The sequence below is a fragment of the Idiotropiscis lumnitzeri genome, chromosome 1 (assembly GCF_059441095.1).
Source record: "Idiotropiscis lumnitzeri isolate Australia: NSW breed Sydney's pygmy pipehorse chromosome 1, RoL_Ilum_1.0, whole genome shotgun sequence".
In the NCBI taxonomy this organism is placed as follows: domain Eukaryota; kingdom Metazoa; phylum Chordata; class Actinopteri; order Syngnathiformes; family Syngnathidae; genus Idiotropiscis; species Idiotropiscis lumnitzeri.
This window is the reverse complement of record NC_142391.1, coordinates 26,156,826-26,178,489: the sequence shown is the minus strand read 5'-3', so window position 1 is coordinate 26,178,489 and position 21,664 is coordinate 26,156,826. Positions and strand designations below refer to the sequence as shown.

The following is a 21,664-nucleotide window of genomic DNA, read 5'->3' as shown; positions in this document are numbered from 1 at the left end:
GCATTTTAGATTTTTTTTTGTTTTTAATTATTTATTTTTTTTTTAATAAAGGGACACATTCATGTCCATGCAGCCGCTAGAGTGTCACCCCATGCCCCTGGACTCTAGTGTCACTCAGGCGTGTGTGACCAATAGATGATGTCAAAGTTGACCCTGAGAGAGAGCTAGCAGGAGAGTGGAAGAGAGCGCAGAGGCCACAACAACAGGATGACATGTAGAGCCACAAACACATCAATCAAGCTCCGTCCCATCCACCCGAACCAACACCACCACTCTGGCTGTCTCACATTCACACACAAGCGTACACAGGCACATCCAACCAGGCTGTCTCAATTAACCCGTGCTTAATCTTGGACCTCCCGTAGCAACTTCTAAAAGGGATCCGGGTAAAACGGGAGATGGTATCTGCCAGCAAGATTACAGTGCGACAGGCAGATCAAAGAGTGCCGGACTTTGGGCCCCAGCGATTAGCGCTAATTAAATAAAGTATGTCTGTTTAAACTTCATTAGCAGCTGGGCGTTAGCTCCACCAGAGTGGGCACAACTCAACCGTCCTTAATTAAAAGATAATCCACAGGATGGCCCCCTAATCTCCTTCCAAAATATGCTCCCCCCCAGCCCCCCTACGCAACACACAGGCAGGTTTTTAGTCCATGGCTACTGCAGAGACAGACCGGTGGGTGGAGGTGAGCATTAAAGCTGCCAAAAGCCTGAATAGCAGCAGCCAGGCGAGTGGGTGACTCTCCTCTCGCCCCTCTCCAGCACCCTCCGACCTAAAGAGGAGTGGAGAGGGGGAAAAAAGAAAAACTGCCCCCGATAACATCAATTTAGCATGCCATTATCTCCAATGCTGGAAAACTACACTCCGGCAAAGTCTGACATAAATCTTGGAGAGCTGGGGGGACATTGAATATGCATGAGCTGAAACAGATATGACACTGCTGGCACATTAATATTCCTGTCACTGGAGGTTTTCAAACTTTCAAGTCGATGACTTGAGCGAATCCAGTCTGGAGTTTCCATAAAACAGGGGCAAAAGACTATTATACATAATTAAAGAGCGACAAGCTTCTGAACTCTGAGGGTAAAAAATAAAAAATAAATAAAAAGAGGGAGGCAAATAAAAAAGAAAAATGCTTTGGCAGATTCCATAGAATCTACATGAATCCACAGTTTGGATAAGGGTTAAGGCGTTTTCATGTAATACATTCTTAATGGAACTCAGTTTCTTGAGATTCAAAACCATCACGTGCTCCCTGGTTTTGCCCAAAATAATGTCACTAAAACGCGTTTGTCAGAGACGTCGGGAACACAAGAGCAATCTACATTTACAGTATAGTTAAGTTGGCAAAAGTCGTTCAGTTACAAGCAAGCACAAGAATTAATTTCCCAAACTCTTTGTTAAGCGGTAGCTAATATGCCAAAGAAGATCCTGTTATAAGTTGCAGCACATTCAAAAAAACTGAATAAAAAAAATTGATTAATATGTTTTATTAGCGAGGGTTGAAATTGAAATGTCCTGCATAATAAAACAATCTCCACAAACAAGTAGCTTGCTAACAAAGACATTCAAACTGTATTGCCTGGTTTGTGTTGTTTGAGTCTAGAACCCCCCCACCACAAAATCAAAAATGGCAAGGTCCCGTCATATTTGTCATCTTATGTTCAATACCGCTTATCCTCATTTGGGTTGCAGGTGTGCTGCAGCCTATCCCAGCTGACTGTCAGGTGAGCGAGCGGAAGGGTTCACCCAAGATTGGTTGCTAGCCAAACAAAGAAAAAAAAATCTAACAATGGTGGGGTTTTTTTTGTTTCCCATTGCAGTGGTGCCTTGAGATACGAGTGACTTGACTTGAGTTTCGACATACAAGCCAGATTATTTTTTTTTGCTAAAAAATATAAATGTCTACGTGGCAGTGAACTCAACTTGCTTCATAAAAAAAAAAAAAAAAAAAAAAAGGTTTCATGATGTTTATTGCTATTCCTGGTGGAGGCCAACTGTCAAACTAAACATAAAACAAAGAAAAAATAAGCGGTTCGGATCATGGAAGGATGGATTAAATCTGTTTATCTTAATGTTAACAAACAATGAAACATGCCAAAGACTGGCCAACAAATAGCATCAGTGTTGGAACCCTTCAAGTATTTCACATTTGAACACAAACAATATAGAGTATAGTATATTATATAAAATACAAGTATAGTATATACAACAAAACAGATTGCTTGTTTTTCCTGTCTTGTGTAGGTATTCTAATTCCCTCTCACATAAATCCCCCGTATGAGTCATGTTCCAGTAACCAAAGACTGTAATAAGGACACGCAGTATAATAAAAAGGATGGGTATTTATTTATTTTTTTTACTAACACTGATGCCATATTTGCATCAAACTCACCCTCATTGAGCAGTTTAAGGTCATATTGGAACATTTCATTTTTTTAATCTCACATTTTTCTTTTCAAAGCATTGAGGATTAGCTATTTATACTTATGCCTCTCAATTTCAGGACCACCAAGTTAAACAAAACAACCCAATGGCCTTTCAATTCCCCTTAGCGCTCTAGTCACAGAATTGTCCTTCTATGCACTCTTTAAACGCTGTAGCTACACGATACACAAACACCTCAAAACACAAACTTATTTATAAAATAACCAAGTCCAAGTGATCTACCTAATGTATTTATATATTTGAAAAAGTATAGAATTAGAATCCTTTATATGTACAGTATGTATTGATGTACCTTTTCATAACTGCATGAAACCATTTTGCACAATACAACTAGTGCACATTTTCTGTCCTTACTTTACCGATAAATTACACTAAATGGAACGAGTCAAGGATCGTTTATGGACAGGAGCTGCTGATAGCGAACCTTGCGCACACCTCCCAATGAATATTAGGTTTTACGGACAAAGGATGAACTGGGCCCACGTGGGCAAGCCTGTAACAATGACGGCAGGCTGACTGAAGGATTGACGTACCCACCACTGGACTTGTCTGGCTGAAGAACGAAACAGATAGATCAGGAAACAAATTGCACCCTTTGTCCTTCTCTGTGTTGCTGCCAAGGAAAGACCAGAGTCTGTTCCTCAAAAGAGACAAAGCAAGGATAAAACAGGAATGGGAAATGCATTGGTACTGCAATTCGTCCCAAAAACATGCTTATAAAGCTACGTAAATGTTTTAACAATGATATTCAGATTAAAAAAAAATTAAAACACATTCTTTGCTTTTTCTTTGGCATCTTTCGTCATGAGTAATGGAATGTTCAAGATTAGCACTTTCAAGCTCGGTATCAAGCAAACTCTACACTGTCGTGTTAGCTCTAGCTTGTAAAAGCTTATGACTGTGCTTACTTGAGTGTATACATGAAAGCAGGCCGCTGTGTTGCTGTGGCTAACTGATCAATCATGTCAAGAGGCGTCTTAATAACCGTCAGCTGCCATTTGGTTGATCATGTTATGCGAAATTGAATCCAAACCAATGGCCTGCCATATGAAAAGCAAAGACACAAATGGGTTGTGCATCAATTATGCCATATATGCAACAAGCACGGTGCATAAACACAATGCCGGGGAGTGTTTATACTGTAACAAATTAGTTTAAAAGGTGGTGATCAATCACAATGCATGCTGTAGTAAAGCACTGGAGGAGGAATATAATGGATAAGCCAATGATGTACAATTGGAATATACACCACTTGCAATTGATTTACAAAAGATCTCTCTACCGCCGGCACTATTAAACAATAAATAACATCCAGCGGCTCAGGCAAACACACTCCAACACTGATACGGCCATCATGGCTGACAGAGCCTCACTGCGAGAGAATTACATTTGTCACGTTTACTTCTTCAAAGAAAAATGATAGTGACCTGTGATTGTCCTCCAGCAGTGTTAGGACAGCAGTAGCAACAAAGGTAAGGTTACCATGGTCACTGCAGAGGTGTCGGGTGGAGGAAAGTGTAGAGAGATTCCATCAACATTGTTAACAGACATATTTCGAGAATTGATCCAGTCCACATAACAAAGGTGGGGAGCAGACACACCGCCCGACCTTGACCATCTCTAAAGTAGACCCACAATAAAAAAATACAAACTTCTCTCTTTGACAAGAGCAATATGTAAGCCCCCCAACCCCACCACCACTGCGTCCTCCCATCACCTCACTTCACACTTTGTCGTTTGTGTGGAGTATCCCTCCTTAAGGTTATTCCTCATTCACAAAAATATATCTAGACTACGCTCTATCATGCCACCTCCCGATCCTTTTTTAAATTTTTTTTAACCTTCCACAATTTGATTTTGCCCTTGACAGTGCTCAGCTTATGTTGTGACACTGGCAACCCTGCGTGGGGCCACTTCAATGACATTGGGAGATGGACGTATCAAAACCTGCCTGAGCAAAGGTTTAGCCAGAACACCCAGTTTGTTATAAAGCGAGGAAACCGCAGAGGTGAGATGGAGGGGAGTCAAGAGGTATCCAAGGACACCTCAGCCCTGTCACACTTTTTTTAACCTGCTACGCCGATAGTATTGTTTTCCTCATGTAGGTGTTATTTTCATCTCACCCCCCTGGGCTAGGTGCTTCGGCCAGAACTCTAAAACACAAAGAGATACTTCGCTGTGCTCTCAGGCTCCTTCCCCGCGGATGCCACGGCTCATTTCCCGCCACTTGTTACCTTAATTTGGTGACAAAGCCGGATCCTGTTGGTGTCAGCAAGCTCGATGAATGGGCAAATGTCATGGAGTTATAATGGCGAGGAGGAATTGTCAAGCATCTTGTATCGTACATGGCAGCTGCAGAGCAAGATAATAGATTTATTTCAGGAGTGTCTGAGCCCATCGCCACAATATTGCTTTTTCTTTCACACAATCACACCGGTGTCACCTCACACACATACACACATTTAGTGTACATTTTTGGATAACACACGACTCTGTTGACACACGTACACATGCCCTCTTTCTGAATTTGCAATGTGTTTTTTTTTTTCCCTCGGTAGAGTAGTTTAAATTGCACTGGATACAGATGAATAGGAGAGCAGGGGACAAAAAGCAAGAAATTACGCTAAAGGGTGGTGTGAGTGAAAAAAGGGATGGAAATGATCAATCCAATTAACTATTTTCGAAGAAAACAAAGTTCTGTAATGTGTAATTTTGATGAAATTGGGAAATATCGCAATCTCATACTTCTAACACACAAGTGCAACGTGAACAGACTGGAACGGTTGGGTAAAGTTAGTGCGGCTGACTTTTTGCTTTCCCATCCCAACATAAACATAATTTCTCCATAGGGCCACAAGGTGGTTTACTGGGTAGTATGTCCACTTCACAGTTCGGCGGTGCAGCTTTCATTTCCGGTTCCGGCCTTCCTGTGTGGAGTTTACATGCTCTCCGTGTGCCTGGGTGGGTTTTCTCCAGGTATTCCGGTTTCCTCCCACATTCCAAAAAACATGCATGGTCGGTGGATTGGACACTCTGAATTGCCCCTAAGTGTGTCTGTGAGTACTGATGGTTTTTCGTCTGTGTGCCCTGCGATTGGCTCGCAATCAGTCCAGGGTGTATCCCGCCTACTGCCCAAAGATAGCTGGGATAACCCTCATGAGGAGAAGCGGCTCATATAATGTATGGATGGATAATTCTCCACAATAATCAATAAAGTAGACTTATTACAAGCTTGGAGTCTTGGTCTATTCCTCCATTCTTCCGCTCTCTTTTTTTTTGTAAAACGAGGCAGTTACTGGAATGTAACTTATTAGAATAAAATGCATTAGTTAATTGTGTCAAAACATGCTTTGCTGCCCATCCCTAGGTGGTTATTTTCACAATTTTACTTTGGAACCTCAAAATGAGGCTACCCCAGGAGAAATACAGTAAATATAAACGCAGAGACGGTGAGTTGAGTAACACCGTAGCAGTCTCTCTATGCCCTAGAGAGATGTGTCTCTCATGGACAACAAGATGCATGAGACGGCGGACTGCTAGGCAATCACCTACACTTTACATGAACATATGCTCCCATCAAGAATTACCAGAGCAGAGCATATCTTCTCTGGTACATGTGCATGTAGAGAGTAGACAGCAATTAGGCAGACTGACAGCCCTGCTGCATTACAATCCGTCCATTTGCTAAAATATGTGAGGGGAATAAGAATGCATAAGTGTAACGTTTCACATAAACGTGATTTGGTCTGCAGAAACAGACGTTATTTCATCCTTATCCTTAATGGTTTAGCATGCTTTATTTCACCTGAATTGACACAATCGTCTCTGTTGTCATTGCCAAGCGAAATGAGAAATATCACCTGGATTACGCCCCCTTCAATAATTTGGGTTTTAAACTCGATAACCCACACATTCTCTCAATATAGTCTTTTGATAAAATTTAAATTTGTGGGCCTTAAACGTATCAGGCTCATTGTGTCCTTCAAGGGCAAAACAATGGCTCCAGTCCATTGCTACTGCTTGAAACTGAAACAAATGAATAACATGTACAGCTGTACCGTACAGGCACACTGACTGCAGTCTAATCTTCTCACAATGTTCTGCATAGTTACTAAGGCTAGACTTCTTCATAGGAGTGTATGCCAGGAATTCTGGGCCGCCTACTCGCACATTCCATGCTGGCATACAGATATTAGTATCTATAATGTCACGGGTCTGCTCAATGGGAGATGGAGGAATTCTGTAAAGTTATGCGTATGTGTTATTGAGAAAATGTCATCATATAGTAACACACAGAGCGAGATACATCCTAAACTGTCAGTCCAAAAGAAACCCACACTCATGACACACACCTGTATGGGAAAGCACGTCCAATATGGGCCCCCGATGGTGGAATTGGATGTTAGCAAGCTTGCACTGAATGCTAACAAGCAAGAAGATAGCCCACTTGCCTCAAAGGCCGCAACGGCCTTCACTGGGGGCACAATGCAGCTGACACAGAACCAAGAAAATGAGCAAGACAAAAGTCTATTCAGGCATTGGCACCACCTAAAGGCCTGCCCATCCCCCAAGATGCAAAATAAGACGGCAAGAAAAGCAGAATGAAATTGAGCGAGTAGTGAAATGAATGGAAGAAAAGCCAGGCTGCATTGGTCTCCATTTGGTCCATCAAATGACATGTCTGACAGCTGGCCTTAATGAGTGTTGTGTTCTTTCGCTTTTGTCATGTGGTCTGTTTCGAAAGTGCCATACACACTTATGCAGGGGTGTCAAAGGCATTTTAGCTCAGGGGCCACATGGAGGAAAATCTATGATCGAGTGGGCCGGACCAGTAAAATCATGATCTATACATAAAACTACTGGCGTCAATATTAAGCAGATTACACATGCTGTCCTGGTGTTTCCAGTAGTTGAATGTGTCATATTTAACACATTTATGTCGTACTATGTTGTTTTTTTTTCCCCAAATAAAACTATGACTTAAGGTTGGGTTTTAAATCGTGACGTCCAGGCTAATTCCTTGTTCAACTTGCTACACTCATTTGACCATTGCTTGTAATCATCAATAAGAACACTTTGAACAAAAGGCTTACGGACTTGACCGACACATTGAATTTTACGATACATATTAAAAGATGTGAGGTTATGATAAAAGTCCATTGAATTAAAATTACAGATGTCTTGTGAGCAACCAACGTCGGCCATTTGGCAAATTTTGGGGCAGCTGTTTATTCAGTTGGACTGCACTTATTTTTGTATTTTACCAAATCTTCTGGTGGGACGAATTAAACCCATTTACAGACCTTATCTGGCCCAAAGGCCCTATGTTTGACACCCCTGCAAGAATCCCTCGGTTTATTTTTTAGCATTAATCCACAGAAATAGGTTTAAGAGGATTATAACGTTTATATTAAATTATAACATTAAATTATGCTATTCTACATGTCTGTAAAGGGAAAACATTGGCAACCTAACTGGACCTTACAGAAAGGTAAAAAAATAATCCCGTTTCCATAATTGTGCTCTCACACGGAAAATGATCCTAAACACTTCTTCCAAAGACTGTGCGACGTGTTCGCTGCTCCTTACCTCTTTCAGTCTCAAAGGTAATGCTGCTGTTTTCTTTCCGTTAGCGCACAGCAGATTCCCAACAAGAAGGAGTTCAAAACATCTTGGGCAAAGATCTGGATAAAGGAGTGAAAATTGGCAATTTTGCCATGTTGTCTGCACTTATCAAACTTTTATCCTTTGAACATCAGCGCCACAGGCTACTTACACACTCTAGTCGTCGTCTCTTTCTTGTAAAAAAAAAAAAAAACGGCCTCCCTCCACTTCACAAATGTAAAAGAGACCTGAGCAGACACAACAAAAAAATGACATTAACACCCAAACTAAGAGACTGCAGTGAGAATTTGCGAAACGCTCTGGGAGCACATCATCCACTAATTACCACATTTTAACGGATTTCTCTCATTTTCTTTTTTTAACCCCTTCTTCATTTCCCCTTTTCACGCTTCCATTTTGTTAAGCAAATAGCTTTCCCTAATCCTCATTGAATCAATTTTCAGTGTCAATATGAATAAATTAACTTGCTTTATTTTGGAATAAACCCTTAATACAGGAATGGTTGGTAATTAATTTATTGTAATTGCCCACCGGGATTGCTGTCACTAAGATCCCCTTTCATGCAACCATTTTACATTTGCATCAATGTAGAATGGTGATTTAGCTAACAGTCTTAACAAGGTAGGTAGGTATTGTGGAATTGGGTTAGTATAACTCGTTGAAAAAGGGCATTTAGCAAACTCAATCGTAGCCAAAGAAAATGAATGCAACAAAATAATGAACATTAAATGACAATAAATATCTTGGTACTCATTTCAATCTAACCAAGATCAGACCTGTGCGTGAAAATGATCAAAATGCTGCTTGAAGTATCAATTACATACGGTGCTTTTTGACATTTCTAATTTGTCATTTATAAGCAGACCAAACGTCCTTCACTGGGCTAAGTTCTCTTGGACTTATTCAAAGACGTGAGTGAGATCCGGATAAAATAACCTCCTATATTGGCTCCGTAACGAAACATACGAGGGGAACACTACCAAGTAACCCCAACCTGACTGAGGTTTTCACTCAAAATCTTGTGACACAACTTGAACATCCATTTTACAAGGTGATGTCGCTCTCCCACCCTTCACATTCAACATATGCCCTCAATTAAGAGGCAGAGTAAATCTTGGTTGCGATGTTGGGCAAGGTGGCAGAATGCTGCCTGCTAAGTGTGTCAACCCCAGCTGAGGTTGGGGCACAACAGGAGCATTTCTATTCCCCTCCTCCATTTTTTTTCCACCCACCCCCCTCTGCTTTTCTCTCCATCACTCCCACTACAACATCACACATGAAATGAGGGCATGCCCCCAGTGAACATCTAGCAGCCGTTAGTGGGCCTGGAAGGGCTTGACTTAAAAAGAAATTCTGAGCAAAAGTTGTAACACATCAAGGGCCGTAGAAAGCCAGAAACCTCCACTGGTGCTGATAATTTATTCGGATACATTTTCTTTACAGGATATTGTATATTATTGTTTTCTGTCGTAACGAGTGAATTCGGCTGCTGTAGGATCAATAAAGCCTTCTTCGTCAGTCGTTACACCTTTGCCCAGGTTGGTCCTGAACTCAATAAAGAATTCCACATAACAAACGGAGCATTGAAAGCAGACGTCAGAACCACAATGGAGGAGCGAAGGCAAAGCGGCTAATGAGATTATTATCATGTATCAGCAAATGTTACAATGACACGAGGATTAAGTCACATACACAAGCCTGGCACAATACCTGGCTGACCAGGTAGTGTAATAACACCTCATAGTCATTTGTTTAGAAGAGTGGAAAAGGAGTGGCGGTAATGACCATTGGAAAAATGACAACCAAATTTTTTTTTAAAAATCCAAAAATCCCTCCCCCAAAAAGACGCCACCATTGATGTGAAGATTAACTATGTCAGACGATTGTGGTTTAAGTGTGCTTTCAAACACCTAAATAGAGACACTCCATCAGGATCAGGGTTTGAAGTTGAGAAATAAAGTGAGGTCCAAAGTGAATCAATACGCTGGCTGTAGACGGGTGGCCACCTGCCAAAGAAACTGGCACATCCAATGTTTCTTCGCTTGGACATCAAGGATGAGTAGTGAGTCATTTAAGCAGTAGATTCCCCATTGTAAATGTCCTTTAACTCTGGGCAGTGTGACCCTGACCTTCGTTTTTGCACATAAAAGTACAAAACAAAAACAAAAAAGAAATTTAGTCTGGTATCAAACCCAACCGATGACAAAATACCACATATTTCACAACGGGGTAAGGTATCAAGTGTCTCATGTTGAGATGATCATTAATATGTGCTCGGAATGACCTCTGAATAATCCTGGGAACTCTCCCAAAAGTCTGAGACAAATAAATCCAGTATGACGGCAATGGAGATAAGGACGTAGCGAAAGATAGCAAGAACAGCAGTGCGAGATCTCCCAAGCGACGTTCGTGCGTCGGGGTAGGGCACTGTCATGGCTGCGTGTCTGAAAGGGCTTCAGCCTTTTGCTCTCTGGGCATTTTAACACACCATAAATCATTCTCCCCTTCCAACCTTGCATTATGTGAATGATATATTTTATTTACACGGCAGAGGAAAACACACATGGTTCTTATAAATCTTCTCCCACCGTTAATAATGAGTCAACCTCCACTCATTCATCACCACTTCCAAAGCTTTGCCTGCTGTGAAACACTGAGGGAGGGAGGAAGGAAAACAAACATTGTTTGCTAACAAGGTAACTGTTTGAAAAAAAAAAAAAGGATAAGTAAAAATGCCTCAGAGAAAATCGTTCCATTTTTAAAGGTATTAGAATCCAATTGTGTCAAGTGTTGGAGCGCAGACATTTTCGCCCAGGGGATTTGAGCTATTAAGTTTGTCACTCTTGGAGAATAACCTAGGAAGACGACACAGGAACTTTTCTGCTCTTTGACATGTTTATACAAGCTAGTTTGCGCACCATTAGTCATTCACACTTGTCTCTCTCTGAAGTCTTCTCTAATGATCGAGCAGAACCAGAGCAGAACCACAGCCCCATGACATGCGTGTCACTGAAATCTGCTACGTTTTCCAATGTGGCTGCATTACTGTCAAAGCTCATCAAAATGAGCCATTCAAAAGCCCAAACCTTTTTCGCCCACTCAAATAAATATGTTTGCTAAACGATAGCTGCCTTTCCGTCTCTGAACTTAAAATAGATATTGCTTGGCTATCAGAACTCAAGTGGGATTGGGCGGACTTTTTTTGGAGTGACTCCTCGTGTTTGAAATGAATTAGAAAGCAATCCGTCTTAACAACAGTCTCAGAAAGTGGTACTTTAATATGTTCAGGGTCTTTGGAATTAGTCCAAATCACACAAGAAAGGCTAAGGAAGCTGTTGAACACATCTCGTCTGTGGGAAATATAATACGACACAGAGATAATAAGTGGTGGTAGACAACTGTAACGGAATGCTTCGATGAGAGAACATAAAGGCGAGTTGCAGCTGCAAGATTACAGACGTTTAAAGATTGCTGGCATAAAACAACTTGTGGAATGAGCAGCCGTTGCTGAAACGTCATAAAATAAATGACAAAAATATATACTAGCTGTACTACTGGTCAATACATGCCCAAAATATAAGGTGTGTCAGAAAGTTTCAAGGATTGGTGTCACAAAAGATATATTTCAAATCAAAACTGGAACTATTTTAGCTTTCTATGTAATCCCCACTTTCCAAGCCAGCTATGCCTTCATGAGCTGCTAGAAGGATTCTTTCGGGATTTCATGTCGTCCACGTCATTAAAATGGATCACCTTCATGACCTCACTTTGATTTAGAAAAAAAATGGGGGGGAATAAAAAATCCCACGAACCAGATTAGGTGAATAGGCAGCTGGCCCCACCATGTCGATGTTCTTCTTGACTGGGAACTGTCAGGTGCTCAGGCCATTCAGAGCAGATGTGTTGTCATGGTGACTCACACTGAGTCAGTCATCATCGTAAATGTGTCATGTAACATTAGCAAAGAAGTCAGTGCATAAACAAAGCAGTACAGTGCTATATGGACAATAAAACAGAAGTAATGACTTTCATGCGCACACCACATCTTATAACAGGGCTGGGCAAACTTTTTGATTGGCGGGCCACAATGGGTTCTAAAATTTGACAGAGGGGCCGTACCAGGAGCAGATGGATGGAGTGTTTTGGTAACCTCACCTCATCGGAGATAAAAAAAAAAAAAAAATACATTTAATCATTAGTGAAAGTTCACAAAAACATTACAACAATATATATGCCTTTGAAAAACCACAGTATTTAGAAAATAAAACATGAACAAGGTTTATTCATTTAAATGTTTTCAAGTTCAGCGGGCCGGATGAAAGCGTTGAACGGGCCATATATGGCCCCGGGCCGTAGTTTGCCCACAGCTGTCTTAGGATATACTCTGCAAATGCTCGCTCTGAACTTGTCTCATTGGAGAAAGACAAGAGGAGCTCACAATTTTCCTCCCGATTAGTTTGTGCCTAGCGTCACCCAAGCCACTATCATTGGGTGCCAAAAAAGTGGCACGAAAAGGCACATTTTTGCAGTTCAACTTCCGACACTAATGTGCAAAACGCTCACTGCATACCAAAACAAACCACTCTTTTGGGTCTCCAACAGCCAGCTAACACTGAAGTATGTGTCCATTGTCATAGCGAAAGATTGTTTTAAATTTAGACCTTGTGTAATAAGGTGGAATATTTTTGACTTCTGTACAGTAGCAATAGTGCTACCTTCACACTAGATTCCATTAAAAATAGGTGAAAGCTTCTCCACAGTAGGACCAGGCTTATTCTTAATGAACCAAGAAAACAAGTGACAACGCAAAAGAGTAATATCATTTTTTTTAAAGATGTAATAGCTTTCATTAAGCGAGTGAGAACGCCATAGAAAAAAGATTTAACGCTCGGTGCTGCTAAAGAGGTTAACTGCTGTGTCTAATAATAAGCAAATGCTGCTCCTCCCATTAAAGATGGTGGCCCCGTTTATTGTCTGGCTTGAGTGAATTGTCGCGGCCTGACAACCGCTTATATAGTAACAATAAACATAATTTCATGAAGCGCCATATAATTGCTGGCATGTTTATGTTTACTTTTGGGGGGGGGGATTGTTTATTAAAATATTATATACTTTTGAGATAAAAATCATTTCAATATACTTGCATAGATAAATGGCAATTATGCTCTGCACTGCAATATGTCAGTTGATTACATTGTTGAGTTAAAAAATACATTACTCTCCTAAAAATGAAAAGCCTGTAATCCTATCAATAATTTTCTCACATTTATTCCCCCTTACATATTGTTAAAAATCAATTACGGTAGTGTACATTGTTGTGATTGCACAATTTCTGTACTGGATCAGTCTGGAACTAAATGTACATGTAAACGTGAATTTGTCTTCTGGACACCAATGAAGGGTAACAGTCCCAGAGGGTGCATAAATGACCCATGTTCTTGTGTGAACCCCACAGAGCAGCAACATTTATTTCCATATATTAGAGACCCAGGGATGCTTCTTAATTGAAGGAAACATTCAGAGCTGGAGAACACTTCCATGGACGCTTGTGTGTGGAAAACGTGAAGCAATAGCGGACGTAGTGAAAAGTTTATGTGGCGCTCACATGTGTTGCGACTGATGACAAAAAAGCCCCGGAGGTAGAGACTGACTTCTGTGCTTTAAAGTGGGGTTCCCTCACTTTTTAAATGTAATCCTTAGCCAAATGAAACAATTGGGAGTACAGAATACATACAAAAATGTATTTCAGAATTTTATTGTCATAGTAAATCAGTTCAGTTGTTAAGTGGTCCAAGTTTGACATTGAAAGAGGAAAAATGAAAACTAACAGTATAATACGAGGACTATTTCTACATACAGAAACTCAATGTGGTGTATCGACACCATGTTTGGGATTCATTGTTGAGCAATAAAAATGCCAAGCACCATTCATAACGATGACAAAAAAAATTATAATGCAAAAATTATTTATAGATATATGTATATATAAATATATATATATATATTATTTTTTATTTAGTTATTTTTTAATTTGTCTGCTTGGGTGGCGCATGCGTGTAACGTGGAAATTATGTTCTCAACGCCGATTGGCTTTCTCAGACGAGGGACGGACCGGGCCCACGGTCGACCTAAAATACTGACGTGAACTTAGTGACGTACTGATGATGGCCACCTCTGCATTAGAGCTTGCAAAAAGATGTATTACGCTGCGGTTCTTTGTAAATTGTAAATGGTCTTCAATCAAAGGTCAAATTCTGCTCTTCAATCTCCCCTTGATAGTTTTATTTCAAATCCATTGAGGTGGTGTAAAAAATGCTGCCATTATCCAAATACCTCTGGACTAATAGAGAAGTTGTTCACCATATCGAAAATGAACAACTCATTTTTGAGAATTAGTACAGAGTCTCCATTGCACATAATTGACTCGTTGTGATATTCATGAGCAGCGAGTCGTCATCCAACAGAAGCCACAAAGGAGGCTGGAGATGCTTTACACGAAAATCTAATAGGCAATTTACATTTAAATTTCCACTGTCTCCGTTACGGCAGGATTTAAAAGAGCAAGGGCCTGCTTTTAATGCCTTCATGCTGTCTCCATGCGCCCTCCTTATCTTTTTCTCCCTTACAAGACCCTTTTCAAGCCCCTGTATCTCCCACTAGGCCTTTCATCCTCACCTTTAAGGCTACCCAGTTGGCCATTGGTTCTCCTTAGGCCCTATGGAGATTGCACAAAAGTCAACCAGAAGCCCAAACAAAGGCTATTCATTAAAATGTATCCAGCAGTCAGCGCAAAGGTTCAAACTCCTGCCCTCGCCTCTCTGCCGACACAGCAAAGATCAAACCATACGTATGCAACACAAGGAGATGTGCTCCTTATTTCCAACAAAGGGAGACTGTCGAAGCACCCAGACGATCTGCGTGAAGCGGTCAGACAGACAGAGTGCTCGACTGGGTCAGGCCACTAATGAAGTTGTCGGGTCTATTGAAGGACAGTGGACGCTCTAAGTTGGAACACAATCCAATCAAAAGATGCTGGTTGACCTTGAATTTGTCATTTTTTCTCATGAATAATAAATAAAAACAATCGTTCCAGACTAAGGCTATCATCATCCTAAGACGTTCAGTAACATACAGACAGTCTTGGTCACAGTTTGGCATCTTTCATGCAGTCAAAAAGTGATCTCTGGGGTCCAATTAGATTTTTAAGAAACTACTTTTGAGTGGAAAAACAACTAATCAATGACACAAGGCGTGACTGACAAGGTATCAATAATTTGTTTTACGCTCACTGCGGGTACACGCATGGCGTCTCGTGCTGACCTGTTGTCAGATAAGACATCATCTGAATATTGTAACCTTTGCTAACGCTGGAGGTGCGAGGGGTTATTGAAGTGAAGCTAAATTTAAAATCAGTTTTAACACTGCAAACTTCCCATTTAATAGTGAAGCAGACAAACACTTTCCGAGCGGGATTAACATTTGTAATCAAGTTCATCCACTTTTTTGATATATTGAAAGAACCGCTGCACATTGCAACATCTTAAACCGATGCACGAGTGGACACTTGACGAGTGTATCGTCTCAGTTCTTGGCAAAGAGTGATAGTGACTTGAGCAAAAGGAAAGTTATGGAAAATAACTTTCACCCAAGGACACAGCACCAGATGTTCGAAGACTTATGGGAGCAATCATAGGTGGCCACGACTCTGGTGTGGGTCTTATTAAGTTAGGCTGCAACCCAGCACCTTCAACTTATTAAGCTGTCAAGAGTTGCAATGATTAAAACCAAAGAAAGGTCAGTCCCAGACCTTCAGCATTGTACAACCCTGATATTTGCTTTTAGGCCCCCAGACCTAATGAAGACGTTTTACTTGATACATGCAAGGGGAGACGGAAAGAAATGGTTCTTTTGTGGCACTTTTTTTTTTTTTTTAAGTCCGCATATTCATCCTGGATGGCGAGTAAAAGTGTCAAATACTTTTTTTTCACTTTCCCCCCCATACATTCTTTTCTTCTCTGTCCCATTTCTGTTCTCCCAGGCTCGTTTGAAATTAATTTAATCCACGACAAAGAAGAAGATAAATAGGGAGAGATAGTGTGAAAAGGAAAATCAGAACCATAGGCTAACTGCTTGCTGTTTTGCACAATCCTCGTCTCTCCATTCAGCACTTTTGCATAACATCAGCATGTGTGGGGATCAAAGGGAACAGGTTAATGGGAAAGGGGCAAGGGGATAATTACGGGGAGGGGACAGGTCGGGAAGCGGTGGGTCCAGGTAGGGCTAGCCCTGCTAATGTGCTCCTGTTATGCTGACAGCAAGCTTCCACTGTCTGAAGATGAGGATTAAAAAAGACGAGCGGTGGGGGAAAAAAAAAAAAAAAAATCTCGAGGAGTATATTGAAAGCTGTCACGAAGTTCCGCGGATGCTCAATGACGGCCGCAGCTCACGGATTTATTCTCCTGTCATAGCTGATGATGCCATTCAGACTGATACAAGGCGGACGTTGGTGGAGTGACAAAAAGAAGCGCACGCACGAGGTCCAGCAGAGAGGAAGGGTTCAGGGATTACAACCCCAGGGCAGAGAATCAATCATGGAGGAGTCAGGTGGGCTGATTTGGGATGCAGCGTGTGGTAGGAATGAGGACGCCAGAGTGATGCCATCCTTAAAAAGTGCCACTCACTCAACACTATTTCAATTTCAGCCCTCGTGGAGTGATTGTGTGGATGTGGTCATGTCATTCTTATCTCCCCCATGTTCATTTCGCTCTTTTTTTTTTAACAATATATATGCTGTCAGTGTAGCAACTAACCACATACTCAATATAAATGTGACCATGCCGGGGGCCATTTTCCATTTGCAGTCGTGGTGTGCGATACTGCACGATTCAGTCGCAATCCCAAAACTGGCCCTGCATCACATATCGCTTTTTAATTTAATAAACTGCTTCTAAAATGTGTAAACAATCTATTCAATTTGAATCTAAATCAAACAATATCAGTTTCGAGATTAGTGGTATTTAGTTTGATCCTACCACTAGTGTGCTGTGATGTATCAGAAACAGAATGAAATTTAACCTTAATATTAGTATGGGGATGACAAAAATTCTGATTCTTATGAGGATGGATGAGGCCAAGAAAAGGTGAAGATAACAAAAAATGTATAAATAAATAAATAGTTTGGGCAGAAAAATGATAAAGAAACAGCAATGACTAATTTTTGTCACCCACCAATCAAATCATCTTATTTTATCTACGGGACATAATTCATCATCATAATTCCTTCCACTAGAGGAATGCAAAAATAATTCAGAGGGAGGGAAATAAAGACTAAGTAAGGTCAGTGATTTTGTTGGTATAATTAAAGGCTGTGAGCATACATTTTTTTTGTTCTCATTCATTCATTTTTAACACTCATATTTCATATATGTTCATATGGAGGGTCACAACCGCAAGTTCTCACAGAACGGTGCAATTCAAGTCCAGATGTTGTTCTATGTGAAATAATCATGCCCAAAATGATTGTTTGCACCTGCCGCCTGCATATCAAAGCATAATCACCACGATAAAACTCAAACAAAAATGGAATGAATTTGTAGGTAAACCATAAAATTGGTAAACAAGTGAATTGTTAAAATACATTTAAGGCCCTATGGGATTGCTATATACAGAATATTTTGTCTGAAACATGAGTCAAGCCTCCCAAATGCACTGTTGACGGATTATCACGTAGCGTTTCTTTGAGGTAAATTCCTACATACGCAATTAAGTAATTATTATTAATTAAATCTCTTTGTCGTTAAGGCATAGCATTTGCAACAGAGGTCAACCTAATCTAGCCATCACATTTCCAGTTCCATTAGCTAATTTATGCAGACTTTATCTTTGTGTTCTAGGTCAGAGAACAAGCAGTCAAAGTTAATGTCTCGGTTGAAAAATAACACAAAAACTGTGCATGTATTCATGACAGTGAAAGGACTTCAAGGACATTGGAATTACTAAAATACCGGTGGAACCACAGGTCTGAGATCAGCTTTTCCAACACCAACGGTAACCATGCCATAATTACCCAAACACAGACCGAGCCTTTGATGTGCTCGTGGGATTCGAACCACAATTCCTTCTTATCATTAACTACAACATACTCTGTTTGAACGTGCCCCTGCGTCCAAGTTAAAAACCTGTCGCACCACCACATGGACCCACCACATTGATGGCAGCATCAGTCATATGCCAGTCAGCCTAAACTCATTAGCATATGTCCTCTAAAGCAGAGATATCACCGCGTGTCTCAGTCGACTACAAGACTGGAGGCTACGTGAGCGCTGTCTGCTTGAAAAACACCTGTTCCAACCTCTTGTCTCTCTGCCACCCTCCATGGAATCCATGCCCTAAATAGTCATGTTTTACCTGGGGCCTCTTTCTCATTGTTCTACCACTGTATCCATTGGGAAACTGAATGTTCTTATAAAAAAATAAACTAAAATAAAACAGCTAGGTGAAGGGTTAGGACAATTCCAGTGAGAAAAAAAAAAGTCACATTGTCTGTCTTCCATTTCTTAAAGATGTCAGTTGAAAATAATGAATCTCAACTTTATTATATGTCCTTTTTAACAATTATACTGAATGTGCTCCCCGTCTCTCCCATCACAAGTATTTAGCCAACAAGCTAACAAGCTCTCAGGAACTTGAGTTACAATGAAGATGAAACCTCTTAATGGAACCTCAATACATCAACACATTGCTTTACAAATAAATAATTTGGACAAATATTGCTTGGGTTCTTGCTCTACTTTCTGACATCCAAGTGGAATGTTCACTTGTGCATTTTTCTCCATTAGGCCTCCCAAGTATAAGGTGAAAAGTCCAAGAGATTGTGCTATTAAGAAACCCTGCAAAGTGTTGTCCTTCAAATGGTGCTCTACCTTTCACTTTGTACTGGAGATGAGCGCTAGCATACAGCGTAATGAACAAGAAAGTCAATCGAGTCATTTATTTTTCATGGCCCAAGTGGAGAAAACCTTGAACTTTGGATTTGCCATTAAACTATCACTCACAGTGATGGAAAATGAGCTTTGTGGAAGCAGGTCACTTTACCTTGCTATACATTTTGACAAGCTGTCAGGAACATTAACTGCTGCTAACTTTTTGGTAAAACTTTATTTACACAGGCAGTGTTTTCCTGTCCAACTGAGACACCATGGAGTGTCAGCTTCTACATTTCAGCAGAGCTGGGCACTTGACCCTTTTTTGACAGTCAGTCCTCACCCTCCGGCCGCGATCTCTGTACCGTTCCGGCCTTGATCCTCCAGCCTTATTCATAAAAATTGTTGTTCTGGCCCCGGGACGGACCGCCCAGATCTAGGAATATTCCTTCTGCTTAATCAATAAATATTGTTGTGGACACTTATTTCTCTTTAAAAAAAAACACAGCCAGGCTTGTCATAGAACATCGATGACATGCACATTGAGAAAGTTTGAATTACCTCACAAAGTATGCTGACTGTATGCTTCCTGGTACTACTACAAGCTTTCTGCATTTAAAAAAAAAAGTCTAAAAAGCCTTTAGCGATCCCAACCGAAAGTGAATAATATTGTACTGCTAACAGAGAAGTTAGCATCACGTCTACACTGCTGGCTAGCATTGTGCTTGGCTCTCTATCTCTTGAGTCTCACACCTCCCCTCCTCGCGGAAAAAAAAAAAGTCTTATCTGTCTATCTTTGCGATCAGTTACATGCTCATTATGTTGGATCCATCAACATTGTGAAAAGCTTGAACACTCTCCTTTAGCCCCTCTAATAGTTCCCAGGATACACTCAACTGCAGTTGAAAGCTCCAGTTACCTGAAACAAATTGCCTCAAGAAATCTAAACCACTGCAAGTCTGCAAATGTAAAGAGAGCGAGATATACACAAGCTTCAAAACATTAAAAGACACAATACTCCTGAGTTTTCAGGTTTTTTTTTTTTCTGAAATTGTCCGCTTAAAAAGAAGAAATAAACGGAGCAGAGTGTGTGCGTTCACGCACAGTACTGTAGAGTTTGTGCTTTGGGCAAAACATTGTGTTTCTCCCCTCCACATTCCCTTAGTATAAAAGAGCTTTGACACAACGGTAAGATGGAGTTTCACAGTGTGTTCGAGTGAATGTAATATGTTAAGATGTTACCAACATGGTTTCCATTACAGCAGAATAACACATTCACATTTTGTAGAGATAAGCACTGAGGGGCCGTTCAGTGTTTAGCCTGCTGTGACATACTGAGTATTTCTATCAATTAGTAAAAAAAAAAATCAACATAGATCCGATAAGATTAGTGACCCAACAACTGCCTACAAAAAATATAACGTGAGGATTCTTGAAATTGAAATGACCACAAACGTTTTCGATCCCGACTGCTTCGTTAGTTGGTAAGTTATCAATCCACAGTGGTACTGGCCGCCTATTGTGCAGAGCGGGCTTCGTACGTGATATGGTTTTTCGCTAACTTGTATGTTTAATATTAGAGTAATGCAACCGAGACGATTAGCATCTTGATATCTGTCACCTGCAAGTTTTTTTTGGGTGTTTCTTTCATCTGTGAGACCCACCGCGGGCCAGTCTAAAGTGGCCCACAGAACGGAAATGGCCCTTGGTCCAGTGGTTGGGGACCACTGCTATTTTGCTTCCGAAAAATACATGATGAAAAATGCGTTGGTGCATAATAGCATTGACATTTTAAAAAGTGTGTGGAAAGTCAATATATGATTAGTACACACAAATATCTCAGTATAGAGTACCAATATTTAAAAGTGCAAGTGATCCAGGGTTGCTACGGCAATGGCAGATATCCAAGCCGACCAAATGATTAACAAGTGGTAAGTAAATTCCCCTACGTGTCGTCAGCGATGAAGAGAACCCGGAAAGGATGTATAGCAGCCTAGTATTTCATAAACCATCTCTCCTATGAGGACTCTGTCATTCACGTTGCCTGAATTCACTCACTGCTCGGTTGCTGAAATGATGAGCTGCCAGCAATCAGCCAGAAGCCAATTCAGCTTTGAACTGGTCAGGGCAGACTTATCACACGACGGCCAGCCCCCCAGCAGGCCCTGTGCAGTGCGTTGGCAGGTGAGACCTGCATTACAGCTTGCATAATTCCCCAGATGGGTGTGATGAGTTCAGAGCAGCTAAAGCAGGAACTAAATTGCAGGGATTGCTGACATATAATCGTTTTAGAGGGCTGAGAGTGTGTGTGTGTGTTTAAGCAAGCAGAGATATGGAAAGAGTGGAGAAAGACTAAATATAGTTCCGCACGTAGGTGAATCATATATTTCATACGCATACTGTCATATATAGAAGCTAATTTTGACAAATTTACACTAGCATATGCTCAGACACGTGCACACACACCCCCGCACACACGCGCCCACATACAATATACACAAAAGGTGAAGAAAGACAGAATGAGGTCAAACGCAGTGGCAATAACCGCTGAGGTGTCCGACTGCTGATGTCTTCGGAGGTTCATCGCTTTAAACAGGCTGAAAGAGCAGGAGAGGGCTCTACTGCCGGGCAGGGACCTCCCCAATTAGGATGAGTCATGCACCATACA

At 40.9% G+C, this 21,664-nt stretch overlaps 1 protein-coding gene across 1 annotated transcript in view; it reads right to left on the bottom strand.

Moving 5' to 3' along the window:
• The window catches only part of LOC148343964 (uncharacterized), a 289,147-nt gene that overhangs the window by 113,353 nt on the left and 154,130 nt on the right, over positions 1 to 21,664 (bottom strand). The window contains exons 5-6 of the mRNA XM_088303939.1: positions 8,226 to 8,301; positions 8,039 to 8,133 (exon numbers count right to left, since the gene is read on the bottom strand). Coding sequence (XP_088160065.1) covers positions 8,039 to 8,133; positions 8,226 to 8,301 — 171 coding nt within the window. The remainder of the gene's footprint in view (positions 1 to 8,038; positions 8,134 to 8,225; positions 8,302 to 21,664) is intronic.